Source organism: Stylophora pistillata, chromosome 4 (assembly GCF_964205215.1).
Source record: "Stylophora pistillata chromosome 4, jaStyPist1.2, whole genome shotgun sequence".
In the NCBI taxonomy this organism is placed as follows: Eukaryota; Metazoa; Cnidaria; class Anthozoa; order Scleractinia; family Pocilloporidae; genus Stylophora; species Stylophora pistillata.
The window spans coordinates 191,387-210,000 of NC_142522.1; the positions used below are offsets into that span (position 1 = coordinate 191,387).

The 18,614-nt window shown below is 39.8% G+C and overlaps 1 protein-coding gene, 2 long non-coding RNA genes and 1 pseudogene across 10 annotated transcripts in view; 2 read left to right on the forward strand and 2 right to left on the reverse strand.

The window, feature by feature from the left end:
- Positions 1–5,679: 5,679 nt before the first annotated feature.
- Positions 5,680–12,378, reverse strand: LOC148731939 (uncharacterized). 7 transcript variants are annotated; one of them, XM_088757109.1, is made up of 11 exons: positions 12,232–12,378; positions 11,645–11,713; positions 11,412–11,488; positions 11,098–11,258; positions 10,876–10,908; positions 10,218–10,509; positions 9,467–9,566; positions 8,997–9,109; positions 8,729–8,797; positions 7,918–8,024; positions 5,680–7,112 (listed from the first exon to the last, which is right to left on the reverse strand). In XM_088757109.1, exons 6-10 carry the CDS (start codon positions 10,410–10,412, stop codon positions 7,980–7,982), a joined length of 522 nt encoding a protein of 173 aa, XP_088613235.1. In that variant the 5' UTR covers positions 10,413–10,509; positions 10,876–10,908; positions 11,098–11,258; positions 11,412–11,488; positions 11,645–11,713; positions 12,232–12,378; the 3' UTR covers positions 5,680–7,112; positions 7,918–7,979. The 7 variants fall into 7 exon arrangements, with proteins under 7 accessions (XP_088613235.1, XP_088613233.1, XP_088613232.1 ...); XM_088757107.1 differs by having other exon boundaries at positions 7,918–8,076; XM_088757106.1 differs by having other exon boundaries at positions 7,918–8,076; positions 8,711–8,797.
- On the forward strand, positions 8,083–8,650 carry LOC148731940 (uncharacterized). The gene is made up of 2 exons (XR_016000051.1): positions 8,083–8,289; positions 8,431–8,650. It is a non-coding gene; the product is annotated as an uncharacterized LOC148731940 (long non-coding RNA).
- Positions 12,379–12,575: 197 nt separating the features above from the next.
- On the forward strand, positions 12,576–16,453 carry LOC148731941 (uncharacterized). The gene is made up of 2 exons (XR_016000052.1): positions 12,576–12,715; positions 15,068–16,453. It is a non-coding gene; the product is annotated as an uncharacterized LOC148731941 (long non-coding RNA).
- A 1,787-nt stretch (positions 16,454–18,240) lies between these two features.
- LOC148731942 (uncharacterized) overlaps positions 18,241–18,614 on the reverse strand; it is a 13,585-nt pseudogene continuing 13,211 nt past the window's right edge. The window contains exon 10 of the transcript XR_016000050.1: positions 18,241–18,614. This exon is cut by the window's right edge and continues 38 nt beyond it. The product of XR_016000050.1 is annotated as an uncharacterized LOC148731942 (transcript).

An 18,614-nucleotide genomic window follows, 5' to 3' on the forward strand; every position in this document is an offset into this window, starting at 1 on the left:
GTGCAAGAGGAAGGGGTGAGCCTTGTACTCACGCCTGCTACTTCCACGAAACACATCACCACGCGGCCAAAACGGATTCCCGGGTGCACTAGATAGTCCCAGGGGAGTTGGAGAGTAGGCGCACACCTCCTGCCAGATCACGGGAGCCCTGGTGGCACGCCTGCGAGTGAGAGGCTGTGCACTGTGAGGCACGTGTGCTAAAGAAGGCGGTGAGTCTTGTACTCACGCCTGCCACCTCCACCAAACACATCACCACGCGGCCAAAAGGGATTCTCGGGTGCACTAGATAGTCCCAGGGGAGTTGGGGGGGTAGGCGTGCACCTCCTGCCAAATCACGGGAGCCGTGGTGGCACGCCTGCGAGTGAGAAGGCGTGCACTGTGAGGCACATGTGCTAAAGAAGGCGGTGAGCCTTGTACTCACGCCTGCCACTTCCACCAAACCCATCAAAACGCGGCCAAAATGGATTCTCGGGTGCACTAGATAGTCCCAGGGGAATTGGTGGGGTAGGCGCGCACCTCCTGCAAGTCACGGGAGCCGTGGTGGCACGCCTGCGAGTGAGAGGCCGTGCACTGTGAGGCACATGTGCTAAAGAAGGCGGTGAGCCAATGTACTCACGCCTGCCACTTCCACCAAAGCCATCACAACGCGGCCAAAATGAAATGCCAGGTGCACTAGACCCAGGGGAACCTCGCCAATGGACGCGCAACTCCGGCAAATGACGGGCGACGGAGTGGCATGCGTGAGAGTGAGAGGATGTTTAAGAGGAAGGGGTGAGCCTTGTACTCACGCCTGCTACTTCCACGAAACACATCACCACGCGGCCAAAACGGATTCCCGGGTGCACTAGATAGTCCCAGGGGAGTTGGAGAGTAGGCGCGCACCTCCTGCCAGATCACGGGAGCCCTGGTGGCACGCCTGCGAGTGAGAGGCTGTGCACTGTGAGGCACGTGTGCTAAAGAAGGCGGTGAGTCTTGTACTCACGCCTGCCACCTCCACCAAACACATCACCACGCGGCCAAAAGGGATTCTCGGGTGCACTAGATAGTCCCAGGGGAGTTGGGGGGGTAGGCGTGCACCTCCTGCCAAATCACGGGAGCCGTGGGGGCACGCCTGCGAGTGAGAGGCCGTGCACTGTGAGGCACATGTGCTAAAGAAGGCGGTGAGCCTTGTACTCACGCCTGCCACTTCCAGCAAACCCATCAGAAAGCGGCCAAAATGGATTCTCGGGTGCACTAGATAGTCCCAGGGGAATTGGTGGGGTAGGCGCGCACCTCCTGCAAGTCACGGGAGCCGTGGTGGCACGCCTGCGAGTGAGAGGCCGTGCACTGTGAGGCACATGTGCTAAAGAAGGCGGTGAGCCTTGTACTCACGCCTGCCACTTCCACCAAACCCATCAGAACGCGGCCAAAATGGATTCTTGGGTGCACGAGATAGTCCCAGGGGAATTGGTGGTACCCATGCGACTGGTCTACAAGCTCAGTGAGTTTCAGCTTCCCTGCCCACGTATCGAAAAAAGTCGAAAAAAAGGGGCATTTTGACAGTTCCGTTTGAAAGGCTACGAAAACCATGAAAACCTCCCGAAACTGACAGAAGAGGACATTGAAATGATTGTTCATTCTATTGACAGTGGTTTGGTTTAATGGGTGTAGAAAATGATCCATTGGAGAATTTTCTACGAATTTCCTTGTTTGACGGGGTGAAATAAGTACGCTCTGCAGACCTATCTTTCTCAGCTTTCAAAATTCGTAGAAAAATCAATTTTCATCCGTTTCTCGTTAAACTTACATCGATGCAATCAGCTTTTAAAGTACTTTCCACTAGAATTATAAAAACAGGAGTTATTTTTTGGAACCTTCTCGTCTTTTCTTGCGCGCTTTAAATGTCGTGCGTTTCAATGAATTCATTTACTGTTTATAGGTACAATAGAATAGCTGCTGTAGCAGTTGCCTGCAAAATTTGAAGGCTATAGGAATGAGGGTTATCGAGTTACAGTCCATGAAATGAGTGACAAAAACCATTTTTGCGCCCAACTCATAAAATTGTAAAAAATTCCAAAATCCTTTTCACCACTTCATCTCAACAGCAATGAGTAGACCTGCGTATGGCGTTTTGCGACATGTGAAATGTTATCACACTTCTTTTTAAATGAAAATTGAATTTGGATGTGTTTTTTTCAAAAGTCACGCCCGATTGACAGGTGTCAATCAACCTCATTCCCGTACACTAAGTATATGACACGAAAGGGTAACGACTGCTTTGTGACGCCTGTAACTTTGAAGTCGTTTGGATGAAAGTTGGCGTGTCCACACTCTGTCAAAGTTGAAACTTTTTCTCACTTTTACCCCGACCTATTAAAAATGGAAAAATTGCTCTGCTCACAGTATTTTCAACGTCAGTGGTCATTAAACAGCAGGAAAAAGAGAAAAAGGAGGAAAAAGGAAGAGAACAAAAGAAAAAAGAAAAAAGAAACACAGACAAAAAAGGGGAACTCCGGTATCGAACCCCGGACCGTCAGATTCTCGGTAAGGTGCCCGCGGCGGTCATGGAGGGTCAAGAGTTCAATACCGGCCGGTGCGCGACTAAACTCTTTTTTGCTTTTTTTGCTTTTTCCCTCCTTTTTCTTCTTTTACCCCTCCTATTTTCATGCACTTTAGCTGCCGAGCATGGTTTTTCTCTTTATTTTTGAAAATAACCATCTTACCGATTTTCACTTGTACATGTACAAGTAAACAAACAAAATGGCGGACTGCACAATGCGATCGTAGTTTTGCTTTTATCGCCTAAGCCAAGGCCTAAGCCAGCCCACGGACACCCGAAATCAGCTTGCCAGTCCATGCTCTATGTATTCGCCCATTTTTTTGGCAAAGAAAACGCTTCCTTTGCCAAACAAACGCAAAACCGAACCGGACCACGTGGTGGCAGTCATTCGCAAGTTGCCATCCTAGTTTTCTGCTTTTAGGCCTGAGCAGAAGCCCAAGGCAGCCCACGGACACCCGAAGTCAGCTTAAGAGTCCATTCTGTACCTAGCGGCCCATTCTATTTGCACTTTCAAACCTTTCCTTTGGCCAACAGACGCACAACATGCTGCCAGCTCATTTGCATAATGCCAAAATCATTTGGCGAGGAGATGTAGCCCTTCTTGCAAGCTATAACAACTACTAAGTCCCCGAAGCAACTCGCAAATCCCAAGCCCAGCTACACGCCCGACTCGCATTCCACCCACAAAGCCCAAATCTCAACGCATTTTATTTTTTATTACATTTCAACATCACATCACATCACATAACAGCAGAGTTGCTTCAAGAGTCTTACCGGCTGTTCGCTCGGGTTCTAATCCACTAGACTGAAACTTGGCCCCTGGCCGAGATACCCCTTCCATTCTTTGAAGAGCTCCTAAGGGCTTTACGGAACCTACAGGCTTCATGATGCCTCCTCGGTCTCACCAAGCCAACCCAGCGGGAACCCAAGTCAAGTGAACCCAAGCCTCAACCGCTCCTTACAGCCCAGGCCCCCCTCTCAGGGGTCCGAACATCCCACCAGCGCGCGTTTTCTCGGACTTTGCAGGCATGCCATGCCGCCGTGCCCATTGTTTGAGACGCGCGCTTTGCGCGCCGTGGTACCCATGCGACTGGTCTACAAAGCTCAGTGAGTTTCAGCTTCCCTGCCCGCGTTTCAGATCTTTGCCAGGGGTCTGAACATGCCACCAGCGCGCGTTTTCTCGGACTTTGCAGGCCGTGCATTTTTTATATTTGCATATCGGAAATTTGATATAGTAGTGGGTAGCTGTCCTTGGAAAAGGGGTCCCAAGGCATGACTTAAACATGAGAGCCAGCTCGCAGGCTCAATAGACAGCAGTAAGAGGACTTATGGGCAGTGATAGACAGCTGATAACCAGCTTTTATTGAAACCTCTGGCTCTATTTGACAGAGCTCAACACTAACTTTTCAACTTACTAGCCAAGTGGCCAGTGACAACTTACATGTTATGACAATTTCACTTTGTTTACTAGCTACACTGGCTAGTGAAAATCGAAAAACACTGGCCAAAACTGAATTTCTACAAGTGTGTGGCTAGTTGGCTACCATTAGTGTCAAGTCCTGATTTGAACCCAAATGTCAACTGCTATTGACCTTTGTCATTGGGAAACTCGTATAACTTTGCTTTCCTTATAGGTTGGGCACTCCCTTTTCTTGGACCAGACCCTCAAGGAACTAGTTATTCTTCAAAGACCATAGCTCTACTCTATGGTTCACTGTATAGATATGTAGCATGTAATCTATTTATAATGTATTCACTTTCAGCCCAGCCATCGTTGCTAACTTGTGGGATGTTACTGACAAAGACATTGATCGCTTCAGTGAATTGCTGCTGAAACAGTGGCTTCAATCTGGGTCTTGTTTCTCGTTACCACAAGTACTAAGCCAGTCGCGACAAGCTTGTAAACTGAAATATCTGATAGGAGCATCTCCTGTAGTTTATGGCCTTCCAGCTTACACCAAGGAACAGAATGGTTAACCAAGGATTATATACTAAAATATATAATATATAATATGTCCCACAATCCTGTTAAGTTGTACAAGAAAGAAACCCATTTGAAACAGGGGGACATTATCTTTTTTTTCCTGTTCTCCTACAGCTCTTATTCTCTATCGCACTTATTTTTGTTTTGAAATTATGTCAGTACCAACATATCCAAGGAATACATGACAAAATTTGCTTTGTCAAATAACAAACCAAGGTTACAGTTATTAACTGTTTGTAACCATTTTACCATATTATATCATCAATTGGGAACAATTTGAGTAATATGTCATCTGTATATTAATGTTTTACATTGGCAATTAAAGTTTACCTTGCATATTAAGGGCATTTCTCTGATATCTGTACCAATTGTGAAAAAAATGGAAAAGGATACAATTCATAACAGAATGAATTCCAAGAAGGTACCTAATAGTTTTAGTGTCAATATTTGTTGTAATAATTGCTCTTGAAATGATGATGTTGCTGTTGCCTCAATAAAGTGTAATTATTCATGTAAATATATAGTTCTAGGTTTCCTCTCAAATGTGTATTTTCATTAATTTTGTCAAAGTTAATGCAACAATATAAAATCAACCCTTTTTTACTTAATTTTCAAGATCTAAAATGAGTTTCTCCTTGGAAATGCAAGTATTCTTGCTTGAGTGTCAACCTCGATTTTAAAGATATATCTTCATATGTAGCTGTGAAAATCAGGCAAATGTGCATTTTTGTTGATTGTTGAAAGGTTTGCTATGGTGAAAGAGAAGTAGTTTTCAAGCAAACTTCATGAAAACAAACGGGGAAAGGAAGAGGGGGACCAAACAGAGAAAGCCCTTGGTTGACTTTTCAAACCCTTAAGAGTAATCAGCATCTAATATCTCCACACAGTGATAGTGCCAAATCATTCATTAGAATCATGAGAATAAAGAAAAAAAAAATAAGATTTGATTGCTAAACAAAGGAAATGTATAGAGAGAAATGTGGAGAATACGGATACTGAAGTTGGGCTTGATGTTCTTGAATTACAATTTTTTATAGTCCTGTTTTGTTTTCTCCAAGATGGGTATGGACACATTTCTGTGCATGTGAAGAATGAAACAAAGTGCTCAACAATTGTAAAATATTAATTAGTATTATGTATCACATTTCATACTAACTAAACAATTAAATTTGCCAGTTTATTTATGTTTTGCACTAACAGTACAAAATTAAATTTCTGGTAGTTTACCTGTCTGTTTTTAGATCTTTATTGATACAGGAAACACCCACTGAAATGGCTGTTTTCCATAGTCAATGCTGAGCTAACAAACTGCTTTAACCCTTTACAGGCATTAAATGGGATTTCACACAGAGCTTCCGCATTTTTGCCAGACATTTGAAAGGATGGCTGCCAAGGACTTCAAAAAACAGCATAAAACCAATCAGCAAGCCTTACCCTTAAAACCAAAGTCTATTTGTTCAATCGGTGAAAAACGATATCCAACAGATACATCGCAATTCAGTGGAGAAGGGTTAACAAAACACACTCCGCTACCCGCCCAGTAGAGATTTATTCAGTGAATAGTACTATCCAGCCTTTGAAAATCCAGGAGAGTTACCGTTGAGATTTCAGGAGTGAAAGGGTTAATACTTATGCCTTAAGGCCAGTGATAGACCACCGAGGTGGCAACTTCTTGCAGTCATGCAATGATCAAAATGTTAATCAATAAAAAGAACTGTTTCAGTAGATCCTGAAAACAACCACCCCAAGTAACTTTGTGTATACATGTACTTGACACCTTGGGTGTATTGGGCATGCTGTATCAAAATAGTGCAATGGCAAAAATAATGCTGTTTGCTGAGCGGTAAAGAAATTATTAATCTGATCCCTTGGTGAAGATTATTGAACCACCTGGAATGACCAGTGGTAACGCTGAGGATGACTAAGTTACAAAATGAATTCATCAAGTTGATGCACAAATGTTTCAACCGGCCTCAGATATGGCAATGTCTGTCTTTTTTAAGTTAACTACAAATGACATGGACCAAAATTTACTGTGTAAAAGTTTAGAAATTTTTTTTGTAACTTACACTACAGCAAGCACCTAACAACTCGCTGACACCCTTTGATCAGAAGACCACTTTCCTTTCATTTTGCTTTTGACATGAATGGATGAATGGTATAGTAAATAATGAGGCCATTTCACCCCATTTAGCCTCTATTAAAGGTATATCTGTTTGCATCAAGCCAAATTTCCAGACATGGGGAGTGAAAACCTTCTAATCATTCGTGACATCTCCAAGTCACCTTTAACAGTACTTTTGTCTGCCATTCTCCACACCTAGAGCAACTAGGTTACAAATAAATTAGCATGGCAAAACAACCTATTCTTCCAGAATTGCCTCGCATTAAAATTGTGTCAACTAAAAAAATAGCTAACATAAATAAACTATCTCAATGTTGATCTTCTTTCAGGAACTGGAACACAGATGAAAAGTCTAGCTTAGCATATCCTTTATTGCACATTATTCTATAAATTTGATGAGCAAGTGAACCCATTGGTGTAGGAGTGGTAGTAGCAGTTGCTGCACTTTGAGCAAGACCTAAGTCCTGTAACAAAAAACAAAACTTTTTTAGTGCTTTTTGTTGACAAGAACAATCCATTTCTGAATTCCAAACATTCATGCTTTGATAATAAGGCTTACTGCAAAACCTAATTCTCCCATCACTTGCCCTTTACCCTCACTATGAAACAGAAGTATATTAAGTTTTGGATATGCCCTATTTCAATCTATTCTGGTGGTCAAACTCACATTGACTCATTTATGTTTGAGATTTTGTCTGGATTGGTACCAAACAGGAAAATTGATTTGAAAATTACCCAGAAACAAATATTGTAGGGGGGGGGGAGGGATGGGGGAATGGAAAGGGCTGGGCTGAAGGCTTTGATATTGCAATGTGTTGTAAACAGGTACAGTTGTGGGATCCATGTACTCTATACTATGTCCCAAGATAAAAAAAAATATATATATATATATTAAACCACTCAATTTAACCACCAAGCTGTATATTGTCTCACTGTTTTAGTTTATACTGAAACAACTATATAAGTGATTGAAGGAGTCTGAATCAATCTTATACTTGAATATTTCATTTCTAGACTGGATTATCGTTATACTCAAGAACTGATGCACATGAACCAGGTAAGGAAGATGTTCTACTCATGGTACATCCTTTCAGTGGTAGGAATTTTTAATTTTTCACCACTCAATACAATTGATATACTCCATGTAGGCACAAGAGCTGCAGGCAACCATTAGTTTTAGATTAAGGTAAATTCTAGTATTGTTTATGAAAAATTTTCTGTGGATTGAGCTTATATTCTTTTCTTACCACCAGACAATTGCTTTCTTACCCTGGTATAGCCACATCCCTTGGTCTGATTCAAGGTGTAACTCTGCATGTCCACATAGGACTTTACAATTCTTGCAATATCATTTCATGGAGGGGTAAATAGGTCACCTTTGAGATTGAAGGTTGTGGTGAGACAGAAATTCAGCCTTGCCAAGGGTTCCTGAAATTTCACAGCAATCTATGAGGTGTGGGCCTTTCGGACGGGGTTAATTCTGTGTTTATATATATGTCTAAATTTACACATGTCCACAAATTTGTGGACTGCCTTGAAAACTTTCTTTCTCCTTCTTTCAGAGGCAACCTCTATGTCGAGCAACTTGAACTCTTCATTTTTCCCTGACCTGTCAGCTGCCTGTGAAGAGGCTCACAGAAGGTAAAATCCCAAGTTTGCATTTGCAACCAAGATAGGATTTTGGGGTGGTGAGATTAAGAACTGTATCTGATTATAGAAGGTAACTGTAATACTCCAGTGAAAGACATACACACAGACATAACTGACAATTTTTTTTTTCAGAATAAAGGGAGACAAAGTACTTTCTACAGCTAGGGTGAACTGGTTAGAGAAGCCAGAACTCTGTAAGCATGAGGAATGTGAAACAACACAATGGAAATGGATTGATATCTATAAGGGAGCTCAACCTTCCAAGCCACTTGAACTTGTCAGGTTTCAAAGATTAATTGTTTGTTCATACTCCACAAGATCTAATCAGTGCAATAAAGGAAGAACTGGTAAATTCTAGAGTATAGAAAAATACACTGGGTGAGGTGACCTGGTTTAGCCAGCAAATACCAACCAAAACTTTCCCACTCACCATGCAATATCTAAAGAAGTGTGGACTTCTTCCCCAGTTGAAAATTTTCTGGTCTTCTGTGATAGCCAGCTGAAAACAGAATATTCATCATCACCTACTCATAACTCTGAAAACTTTACTATTGCTATTAATATTTTTTTAATATTAGTACTTTTTGAAGTTGTGGAGAGAAAATACTCTTAAGAAATGTTTTCCTCAGCTCAAGAAAGTATCAACAGTGGTGCAAAGACTAAAATATAAAGTAAGAAAATTTGGCAAAATTACTTACACTTTCAAATGATCCACAACAAATCAAGTAAAGTTTCTCATTCTTTAAAGTCACTACAGGCACTGGAAGTGTCTGCTTACTGTTGTTTCCCAGTCCTAACTGACCATACAGTCCTAAGTAAAACAAACACCACAAGATACATGCCTAAATGTCTTTACAAAATCAGAAACAACTAACCTAAATATCATTAAAGGATTAACATGAGCCAGGTAGTTTTGGACAGGACAAAGTATGTAGAGACAAAAAGTGTCCAACTAAATGGATTTGTATTTTATATTCAGCCTAAACCATAAAATAAACTTGAGATCAAATAATACCAGCTGATCACTGGGAGAGTATCGAATTATAACACTGCTTAAAATTCAACATAGGGTTTTGCCCAATTGCCCTTCCCCTGTTAATCTCCAAAGTTCAAATTTCTAAAAAATCCCTTGCAGCCTGTACATTTCCAAAATGACCACAATACAAACCAATTTGAAACAAAATTACAAATTGAAGGAAATTTCTGTTAACTGCTTGACTGTTAACTGCTTGACTGTTCACACCTCCTCCAAATGTGAGGATTTGTCCCTGAAAAAAGAAATGATTTAAACAGGGTTGGAAAACATTGCCTCTCTTCCATTTCCAGTAATAAATAGGTGAGGCCACTTTTGATATATTAAAATTCTAACATGACTCACAGGCTAGGAGGAATAAGCCAAAAGCAATTAATCATTCATTGTCCAACCTCTATGTGATATCTTTTGTTTTTTTTTCCCCTAAGCCTCTGAACCAAGTTTGAATTTTTAATGTCACAAAAATGGTTCATTCAAGTGTATGGCTCTTCCTTGATGTGGGCCTTAACAAGTTCTTTCATAGCAACAGTCTTTTGTCTCATAACCCAGCTTAGTAAAACTTAGGTCAAAATATAATATTAATTTGGTCAGGGCACAAAACTCACTAGGTGGGAGACATGGTTAACCATGGCCATCAGTTTGTGTGCTGAAGAATATTTCTAGCACTCTGTGTTTCATTTCTTCAAAAAGAAGTGATACTTATTTAGTTTTTCCTCTTTAAATTAAGTTTTTCCACTTTAAATTAATATGCCTCCCTCTAAGCCAACCTCCCCCCCAAAGTCCGTGGAATAAATAAGCTCCCCCCTCCCCCTCCGGGAAGGCTTATTATAGGATTTATGGTATTCAGGTGCAGATTGAATTGACTTTGACACAAACCAAAACCAACCTGAGCTGTAAGTACTGCACTGTGTGAATACCCAGGATCTAGTTTGGTCACTTGATACTGATCAAGTGCTTGCACATGTGTTGGGAGGAGTGGATCTTCAATGCTACCCACTCCTAACTGTCCATGGTCTCCCCATCCCCACGACCACAACCGGTTATCTGCTGACAGAGCCATGGAGTGATAATGTACAAACATAACTGCTATACATTTGTCCAATAGCTCGGTAATGTAGACAGGCCTTGTCTGTTGCAGTGTGTCTCCTTGGCCAAGCTTTCGTCAAAATAACACAACACTGTTAAAAAAAATTATCATGTGAATCAGGAAATTATTTCTAAATGCATTATCTGATTCAAAGATGCTGTGATCAAAGTTGAAAACTACCACCTCAGAAATGGCATTCTGGTAGGGCTCTGCCTTTTTATCCTTCAAGTCCCTATAATATCCATATAAATTATTACCCAGTAAACTTATCATGTAGAAATTGCTGTCTTGATCTAATGTAAAATTCTTGTCACTAATTTACAAGGACATGTGTAGCAGTTAGAGGGGAGAATTGACAATCAGACTTTGGGGTTAAGTTAAAGGGTTAAAATCAAAAGGAACATCTTGCAAGGATGCTGATCAATAATATTTGCATTGATAAAGTTGTATTTCTTACCTCTCCATACTCTGATGATCCCCAAGAATACACCTATGCGAGGGAAAATAATCAAATTAATCCCCGACGCATACTTCTTGCCAGCTGGCCTCACATCAATGAATCAAAATGTATCACATTTTACTCAGAATAGAGATCATGGTTAATGGTTCCTGCTTAAAATGAGAGCAGTTCTTCATACGAGTCTGCTGGGAATGTTTAGCCCCACTGCATACTACTCACTTTGAAAATTCAACTCTCTTGCTGAGATGGATAAGCTAAACCTCTCATCATGATCTTCTTGGGAGCTAGCAGTTCATGTTAATTAACTATGATTCCTTTGCCCATCACTGCAGAGAGCCAACATATGTACCATTCCTCAAGCCACTGATAACACATTAATCCTAAAACAAACAACATAATTACACTCAGTACATCAATAGCCATTTGCAACCAAAATTAAAACAGTTAAAAAACACCATGAGAAAGATAAAAAATTGTTTTTGCAGCATCTCAAAATAATTTGAAAGCCTAAATCTCACTCCAATAAGACCAACCTGTGCATGTGGAGAATTTCAACTCGAAAAGGAACGGATTTTCCTTCTTCCTCACTTAAATCTCCATGTGACCCAATCTGCAGCAAAAAATTTGAAAGATTGTTTGTTCATACTCCACAAGATCTAATCAGCGTGATAAAGGCAGAACTGGTAAGTTCTAGAGTATAGAAAAATGCACTGGGTGAGTCGACCTGGTTTAGCCAGCAAATACCAACCAAAAATTTCCCACTCACCATGCAATATCTAAAGAAGTGTGGACTTCTTTCCACGTTGAAAATTTTCTGGTCCTCCGTGATAGCCAGCTGAAAACAGAGTATTCATCATACCCTAATCATAACTCTGAAAACTTTCCTATTACTATTACTATTTTTTAATATTAAGGTAATTCCCTTGAAATTCTTCTACTATCAAAGGTTGTTTGAAACTTGGTATAATTAACATTCATGATATAAACATTGAAGAAATGTAATAAAAAAATGGTGTCACCGTGCTTGTTTATGCGTCAGCAGGCAAATAAAATGGGGTATTTCTACTGGTTGTGCGTTAAAAATTCGAATCACCTTCCTACAGAATTTAGCCTTGGTAACTTGAAAGAAACAAAATTTTATTTTGAAATTGAAGGTTCTTTTATCAAAATAAGCAGTATTGCTTCATTTTAGCTGTTTTTGATTGCTCGGTTGTGGGGATTTTGCACTTTTTCGGACAGTTCCGTTGTTAGCTTGAAGTGCAGAACTATTCTCCAAAAAAAAAAATCATGTTCTACTATCAAACTTTTTTATTCTTCAAATATGTTCTTTATTAGATTGTTCAAAGCAAATACCTGAAAAAAGAATCGGGTGTCACCGTTCTTGTTTCCTCACAGACTGCAGTGAAAGGTGGACATGGTTTACAGATCGTAGTGACAGGGCTGAATAACGTCTGCGCATGTGCGAGATGTCATTACAACAAGATCAGAAATTTCGGCGCGTACGTGATGCATGGTTCTTTCCTGTTCAGTTGAATAACGACAAGAAAGGAACTGAAAATCTTCCATTATTTTTGCACCTAAACACAAATATCTCCTTTTTATGCTTTGGAAATTGAAAATTTGAACAATCCGAAGTTTTTCCCCAAAGAAATGCCGAGAAATACGAGAAAACTTGTCGTTAGCGCGGTAAATATTCTGAGCTTTGGAGACGGCTTTTGATTCAACCGCCACGACGCGTTCTTCGTTTCGATTTTCACTCGTCTGCTTCGTTTGAGAAAGAAATGATGTTTGGGAGACATTGATGGCAACATGAGAGTTTGGAAAAGTGTCGCTAGAGGTGAGTATTACGATCTTAGTTTGTTTTGTAATCAAAACGGCACCTTTCTTGCGCTAGTCGTAAGTTAATATTTATGTGAATACAAACGCTGTGTGTTATACCATGCCAGATGACACCGCGGAAATACGTTTTTTAGGGCACGATACAGTATTCTACTGGTCAGCGGACACCTCAACGAATCCACGAAATGTCGGTAACTTTTACAATGTTTTTCGCCGTCAGTCAAATCGACAGCGTAAAAAGTCAAAACTTAGAAAGAATACTGTAAACTTAGCTTTGAAACTCGGCTCACCTTTTGGATAGTTATAAAGCTCAATTATATAATTTGCCAAAGCCGAACTGAAGTTGCACACGATATGAAATTGTTGTTTTTCGCTGGCGGCTCCGTGGCAACTAAGGTTTGTTGTTTATAAAAGAGCTTATGCATCAAGGCTAACAATGAGACGATTTTTGAATGGTTGAGGCGGTGATCCGAGGACGCTGCACTATCAGGTCAGTAAAGCAGTGGCTTGAGCCGTATAAATCGGCATGTCAACGGCATTTCGGTCAGATTCGCCGAAAAGAAGACAACACATGCCCGTGTAGCACGGCCACCCTATCAATTCCCAGTTAACAGTAAGTCATGAGGAGTAACCAAAAGCTTGTAATTAGCCTGTGTACTGCTGTGCCCATCTAGTCAAATAAAAATCAGGGATGGGATATCCCCAAACATGAGCAATGATAGCACCACGCAGATGTCCTTTTCCCAACTTATTACAGTTCTACTGACAACAATCATTCACTTGACTCTGATGATGACTTCTGCACAGGTTGTCGAAACGTCAGTCACTGCCACCGACAACAGTCCTTCTCAAGACTACACTCACCCGGACGATCAGACTACACCTTCACATGTTACCCCCGGGTTCAAACCATTTACTGCACTCAGTAACAAGCCGTAACAAGCAGTCACAAGTAGTAACTGGCCGTTACACACCGTCACAGATCGTCACAAGCCACTATACACAGTAACAAGGCGTCACAAGCAGTAACTGGCCGTTACACACCGTCACAGATCGTCACAAGCCAGTTAACCGATATCTTTGAACGAAAAGCGAAAAATAAACTGAGATACTGGAGAAAATCGAAGCTGAATGAATTGTGTCAAGATGAAATTTGCAAAAAAATTTGCGAAAAATTTGCGAAACTTGCAACTTGCGAGTTTTCTTCCACTTTATTTTTTCTTATGGTAGCATTCGGACCTAAAAGGTCAATGTACATGTTGTACATATTTTTTTTTCTTTTTGATAAATTTATTTAAAGCATTTTATTACGTTTCCATAATACTTTTGTTGAAAAAAATAGTTACAATAAACGAATTTACTTTCGTTTATTGTAACTATTTTATAATTTACTCTAAATTGATTTCTATTTATTTTTTTTAACAGGACCCGCATTGATAGCAGTTTTATTTCCTAAATTGAAGCAGCAATCCTGTATAAATATGTTTAAATTATTATTAGTATCATTATTATTATGAAAAAAACAACTAGACACACGCACAAACACCCGTAGAGATAGAAAAATATTAAGCTGAAAGCCATACACAAATCTTCTACAGAAAATACAGTTACCCAGTATATAAGACAGGAATTGTGCCTTTGAGACGTACACAAAATAATAAAACTGCGAGCTCCACTTTTAGGCGTGGCTAGATCGATATATTAAGTCGTAAGGACTTTACACACCTTGACAGGTTGTAACATGTCGAAATTTATCCTTTATCAGTACCATGACTTATCCTATAGCCCTTTAGAGTAGCTTAGAAGTTGACAAGAATAATTGTGAAGAAAAGACTAAGTTCTTTTACAATAGTGTTTAATCGTGACAGTATTTGGTTGTGACAGTTGGCACCCTCGATTAGTCCTTTATCACTGGAATAAGCTCCCAACATTCCTCACCCTAACCCTCTTCAAATAAGCACCCACTTTGATTAAGCCACGCAAGTTCTAAAAATTTGATAAAGCTTCCAGCGGCTCGTTTTCTCGAAAGGCTCGTTAACTTTTAGGTCGAAATCAACTTTTCAAATCGAACTAATATGCAAGTAACACCTTGTACAGACGTCCGTACAGTTATGTCACAATTTTTTGGCTTTATGTGTTACTACCATTTTTATGATGACGTGCTTCGCTGCGAGCTCCGCTATAAAGACTAACGAGCGTGGGTCCTGACCAACAAGCGACTCCATTTTGTTGCATTAACGGACAATTTTTTCACGTAAGATAAAAAGCTATCGAAACTTTTATAATAATAATATTAATAATAATAATAATGATAATAATAATAACAATATATTATTATCAATATAATTAGTGGACAAGGCGCGCAAGACGGTAACACTACTGGAGATGAGCTGCCCATGGACCACAAAGACGAGGAGAAGATCATGAAGTACGCCCCGCTTCTTCTAGAGCTCAAGAGACAGTACCCGGGTTTTAATATCATTCAGTACAACATAATCATCGATGTCCTGGGAGGGTACTCGAAAGACCTCAAGAAGAGCGTCAGGGAGCTTGTTGGATCAGAAAGGAGTACAGCAGTGTTAGGTAGAATGCAGAAGTCTGTAGTCAGCAGTTCACTCAAGATCTTTGAAAGTCATGAGTTGAAGACTTCATCTCAGCCATATGTTATTTTGTTGAGTTTTTAAGACATTAGTTACTAGCCACTAGGGCTTTTTTTTTTTAGAAGTTTTTTTTTTATCATTTTGTATAAGTTTTTCTTTTTTTGGGGGGGGGGGGGGGGTACATATGTAAATTCTAAACTTGTTAGCTGGCCAGGTCCTAGACGCCCAGCTTTCGTGTATAAGAGTTCTGGCATCCAGACATTTTAACTGCCACTTAATATATATATATATATATATATATATATATATATAGACGTATTTTATTATTTCATGTTTTTTATTTATTTCTTTATTTACGTTCTCAAAGTTTAGGAAGACCGGACCAACACTCAGGGTCTTAAAAATAATTGAGAAGAATTTGCTACCTTTCTATAACATCAAGAAATGGTTAGATATTCTAGTCTTCTCGGATAGGGACGAATAAATGGAGGTCCCGTCTCCTGCAGGGTTGGGGTAGGAGACGTTAATTTCCCACACACGAGATTACTGTGTGATGGATGTCCTCCCCTGGGGTGGGATGGGTGGGATATAGGGCGCACTTAATTTGGAGCCTCGCTCTGTTGTGCGACCCTCACCACACTCTGGTGAAAGTGATTAAATTAATCCTACGTGCAGCCTGGGTTATGTTTATCGCCCCAGTCCCCAGTCTTTGTATGATCTTATGGCAAACATAACCTTTTAAAACTGTCGGATATTAATAATATTTTATTCAACTACATATCTGCTCAAACCTATGATACACGCAACAGATTTGAAAAAGTGAACCGCGAGGCTATACCTATGAAAGGTCCCCTAACTAAACTGTAAAAACACGGATAAAAAAATCATTAGTGCAGGAGAAAAATGACATCATTAGGAATAATATTTTGATGAAATTTTATACAACAACAACAACAACTTTATTAGGTACTTCCATAAGTAGTACATGGCATTATCTAAGTAAGAATAAGTAAGAATGAATATTTAACATCAATTCGTCTTTAACAGAACTTCTTGTCTGATATTCATTATTTGGAATATAAAAGCAGAAATGAGTCTACAATAAATGATGACAATAAATGTTGTTTTCCACACAATGGCAAGTGGGATTCATAGTTAAATCAGGCAAGGTCATAACATGCAGATACTAAGCAAAGTGGCAGCTACGTAGAAACGCGAGCTGAGTAATAATAAGAATCATTGCCACCAAAACTATTTGATTATTTGGTGCACTGCTCCTTCCCAACAGTGTCCAGGAAACAGGTTCTTCCACTTGAAGTGTCTAAAGTTGACAAGAGTCCCAAAAGAGGATCCATGGTGAGTGCAGTGGAAGGGGATAAGAGAGATGGATTTATCTCAAGATTGCACTTTAAACCCGTGAATACCGATCACATACCAATTCACCAAAATTATCTCTAAATTACCACAGAACAAGTAGATTAAGGCATTCTTTTCTCTTGCATGATTACTTTATTCATCCACACAACCTTTTCTCCTAACTAATAAATTAAAATAAAAAAGTGACCGGGCACAGGATTTCGTACACTAACGCTTTACCGTTTAACGAATCAATCCGTTTACTATCCGTTTACTATCCGTTTAAAACGGATCATTAAAGCGTTTAAACGCTTTCTTCATCCGTTTAAACGCTTTGCTCATCCGTTTAACGTTTTCGACAAAACGTTTAAACGGTTAACCTATCCGTTTAAAATAAAATACATCCGTTTAACGGTTACTTGCATCCGTTTAACGAGGAGAGCGAGATTTGTTTTCATGATTATGCAAATTTCTTTCGATTGACGTGTACGGCAAAATTTACAAAATCCGTGGCTATCGAGTTTCTCATCTTTTATTTCCGTCGATTGAAAGGAAACGGAAATTGCTTTATAAAAGCTGTAATTACACATTACTTTACGAAATCGAATGCAAGATGAAACACGAGCGAAAGAAAGTTGAGTTTTGTTACATGCGTATGCAAAATTGTTTCGATTAACCGACGGTGAAATCTACAAAATCAGCGGCATCTCTTAACGTTTTCACTTGATAGCGCGTTTTCATTTCAGTCAATACGTAGAAGAAACAATGTAGGAACATGAAAAAAAAAACGACTTTGCTTCTCAACTCTATTTTCTTTCTATCGAGAATGTTCAGTCCACATGGTATGATTGACAGATTGCTTCCTCTGCTCATACAAATTTTCAAACGCATTGCGAGCTCTCCAGGGCGAGACTCGCTCTCGGCTCGCTTCACTCGCCAGTGGATAGCTTAATTGCAGGCTAGTAATTTCATTTTACTTACCGTAGTTTTCTATCGTTGTCGGTCGAATATTATTAGTATGAAACGTCAGTGTTCCGCATAAACAATTCGTATAATTGTTCGCAACGGTTTCTGATCGATATGTGCATGACTTTCCGCCGTTCTTTAGCCCTCCTCATTCGTTCAAGGTTTTTGTCCATCCGTTTAACATTTTGAGCTATCCATAAAAATAATATTTATAGATGCTGTTCAATCGTTTAACGTTTTAAGCCATCCGTTTATTTTTTTTCTCGGCCGTTTAACGGTTTACGGAATCCGTTTTTGGACTTTGCTCTACCGTTTAACGCTTTGGACTATTCGTTTAAACGGACATGCAAACCGTTTAAACGCTCTTACTACCCGTTTACTATCCGTTTACAAACCGTTTATTTTTACCCGTTTAACGGAAAAGCGTTAGTGTACGAAATCCTGTGCCCGGTCACCTATCTATTGATAATCACTGTTTGTCATGTTTGAGAATGAAGGGAAACTGGGCTATTAGCAATATAGTAATTTGGTTCCTTCATTAGCTTTCAATTTGCCTCATCTTTATTAAGCTTTCTTATTAAACTGGTTGTCAAAAGACATGTTTTAAGGAAAAGGCAAAGTGTAATGAGGTTTGCATAATATAGAAGTGAATATACATGTTGAATCACATATGATTACAGAAACGGGAAAGCCAAACAAAGGTCTGCTCTGCTGCCATAGTGTTAACATTTGGTAACTCCTCCTTCAGTTGGGCTGGATTGTACTTTGTCTTGCACTGTGGATCTCTATGGTTCTTGAGGTGCAAACTATCTATGAGTGTTTATTCCAGACCACATTTTGTCAAATGGTGGTGGTTAAGTGGCAATGGTTTGGACGCAGCTTTCATGCCATCAACATGACACATGTTGTCATATGCCAAGTATATATCACCCCAAGAAGATGGTCATAAGGCCTTCAAAACGATTAAGAGCCAAT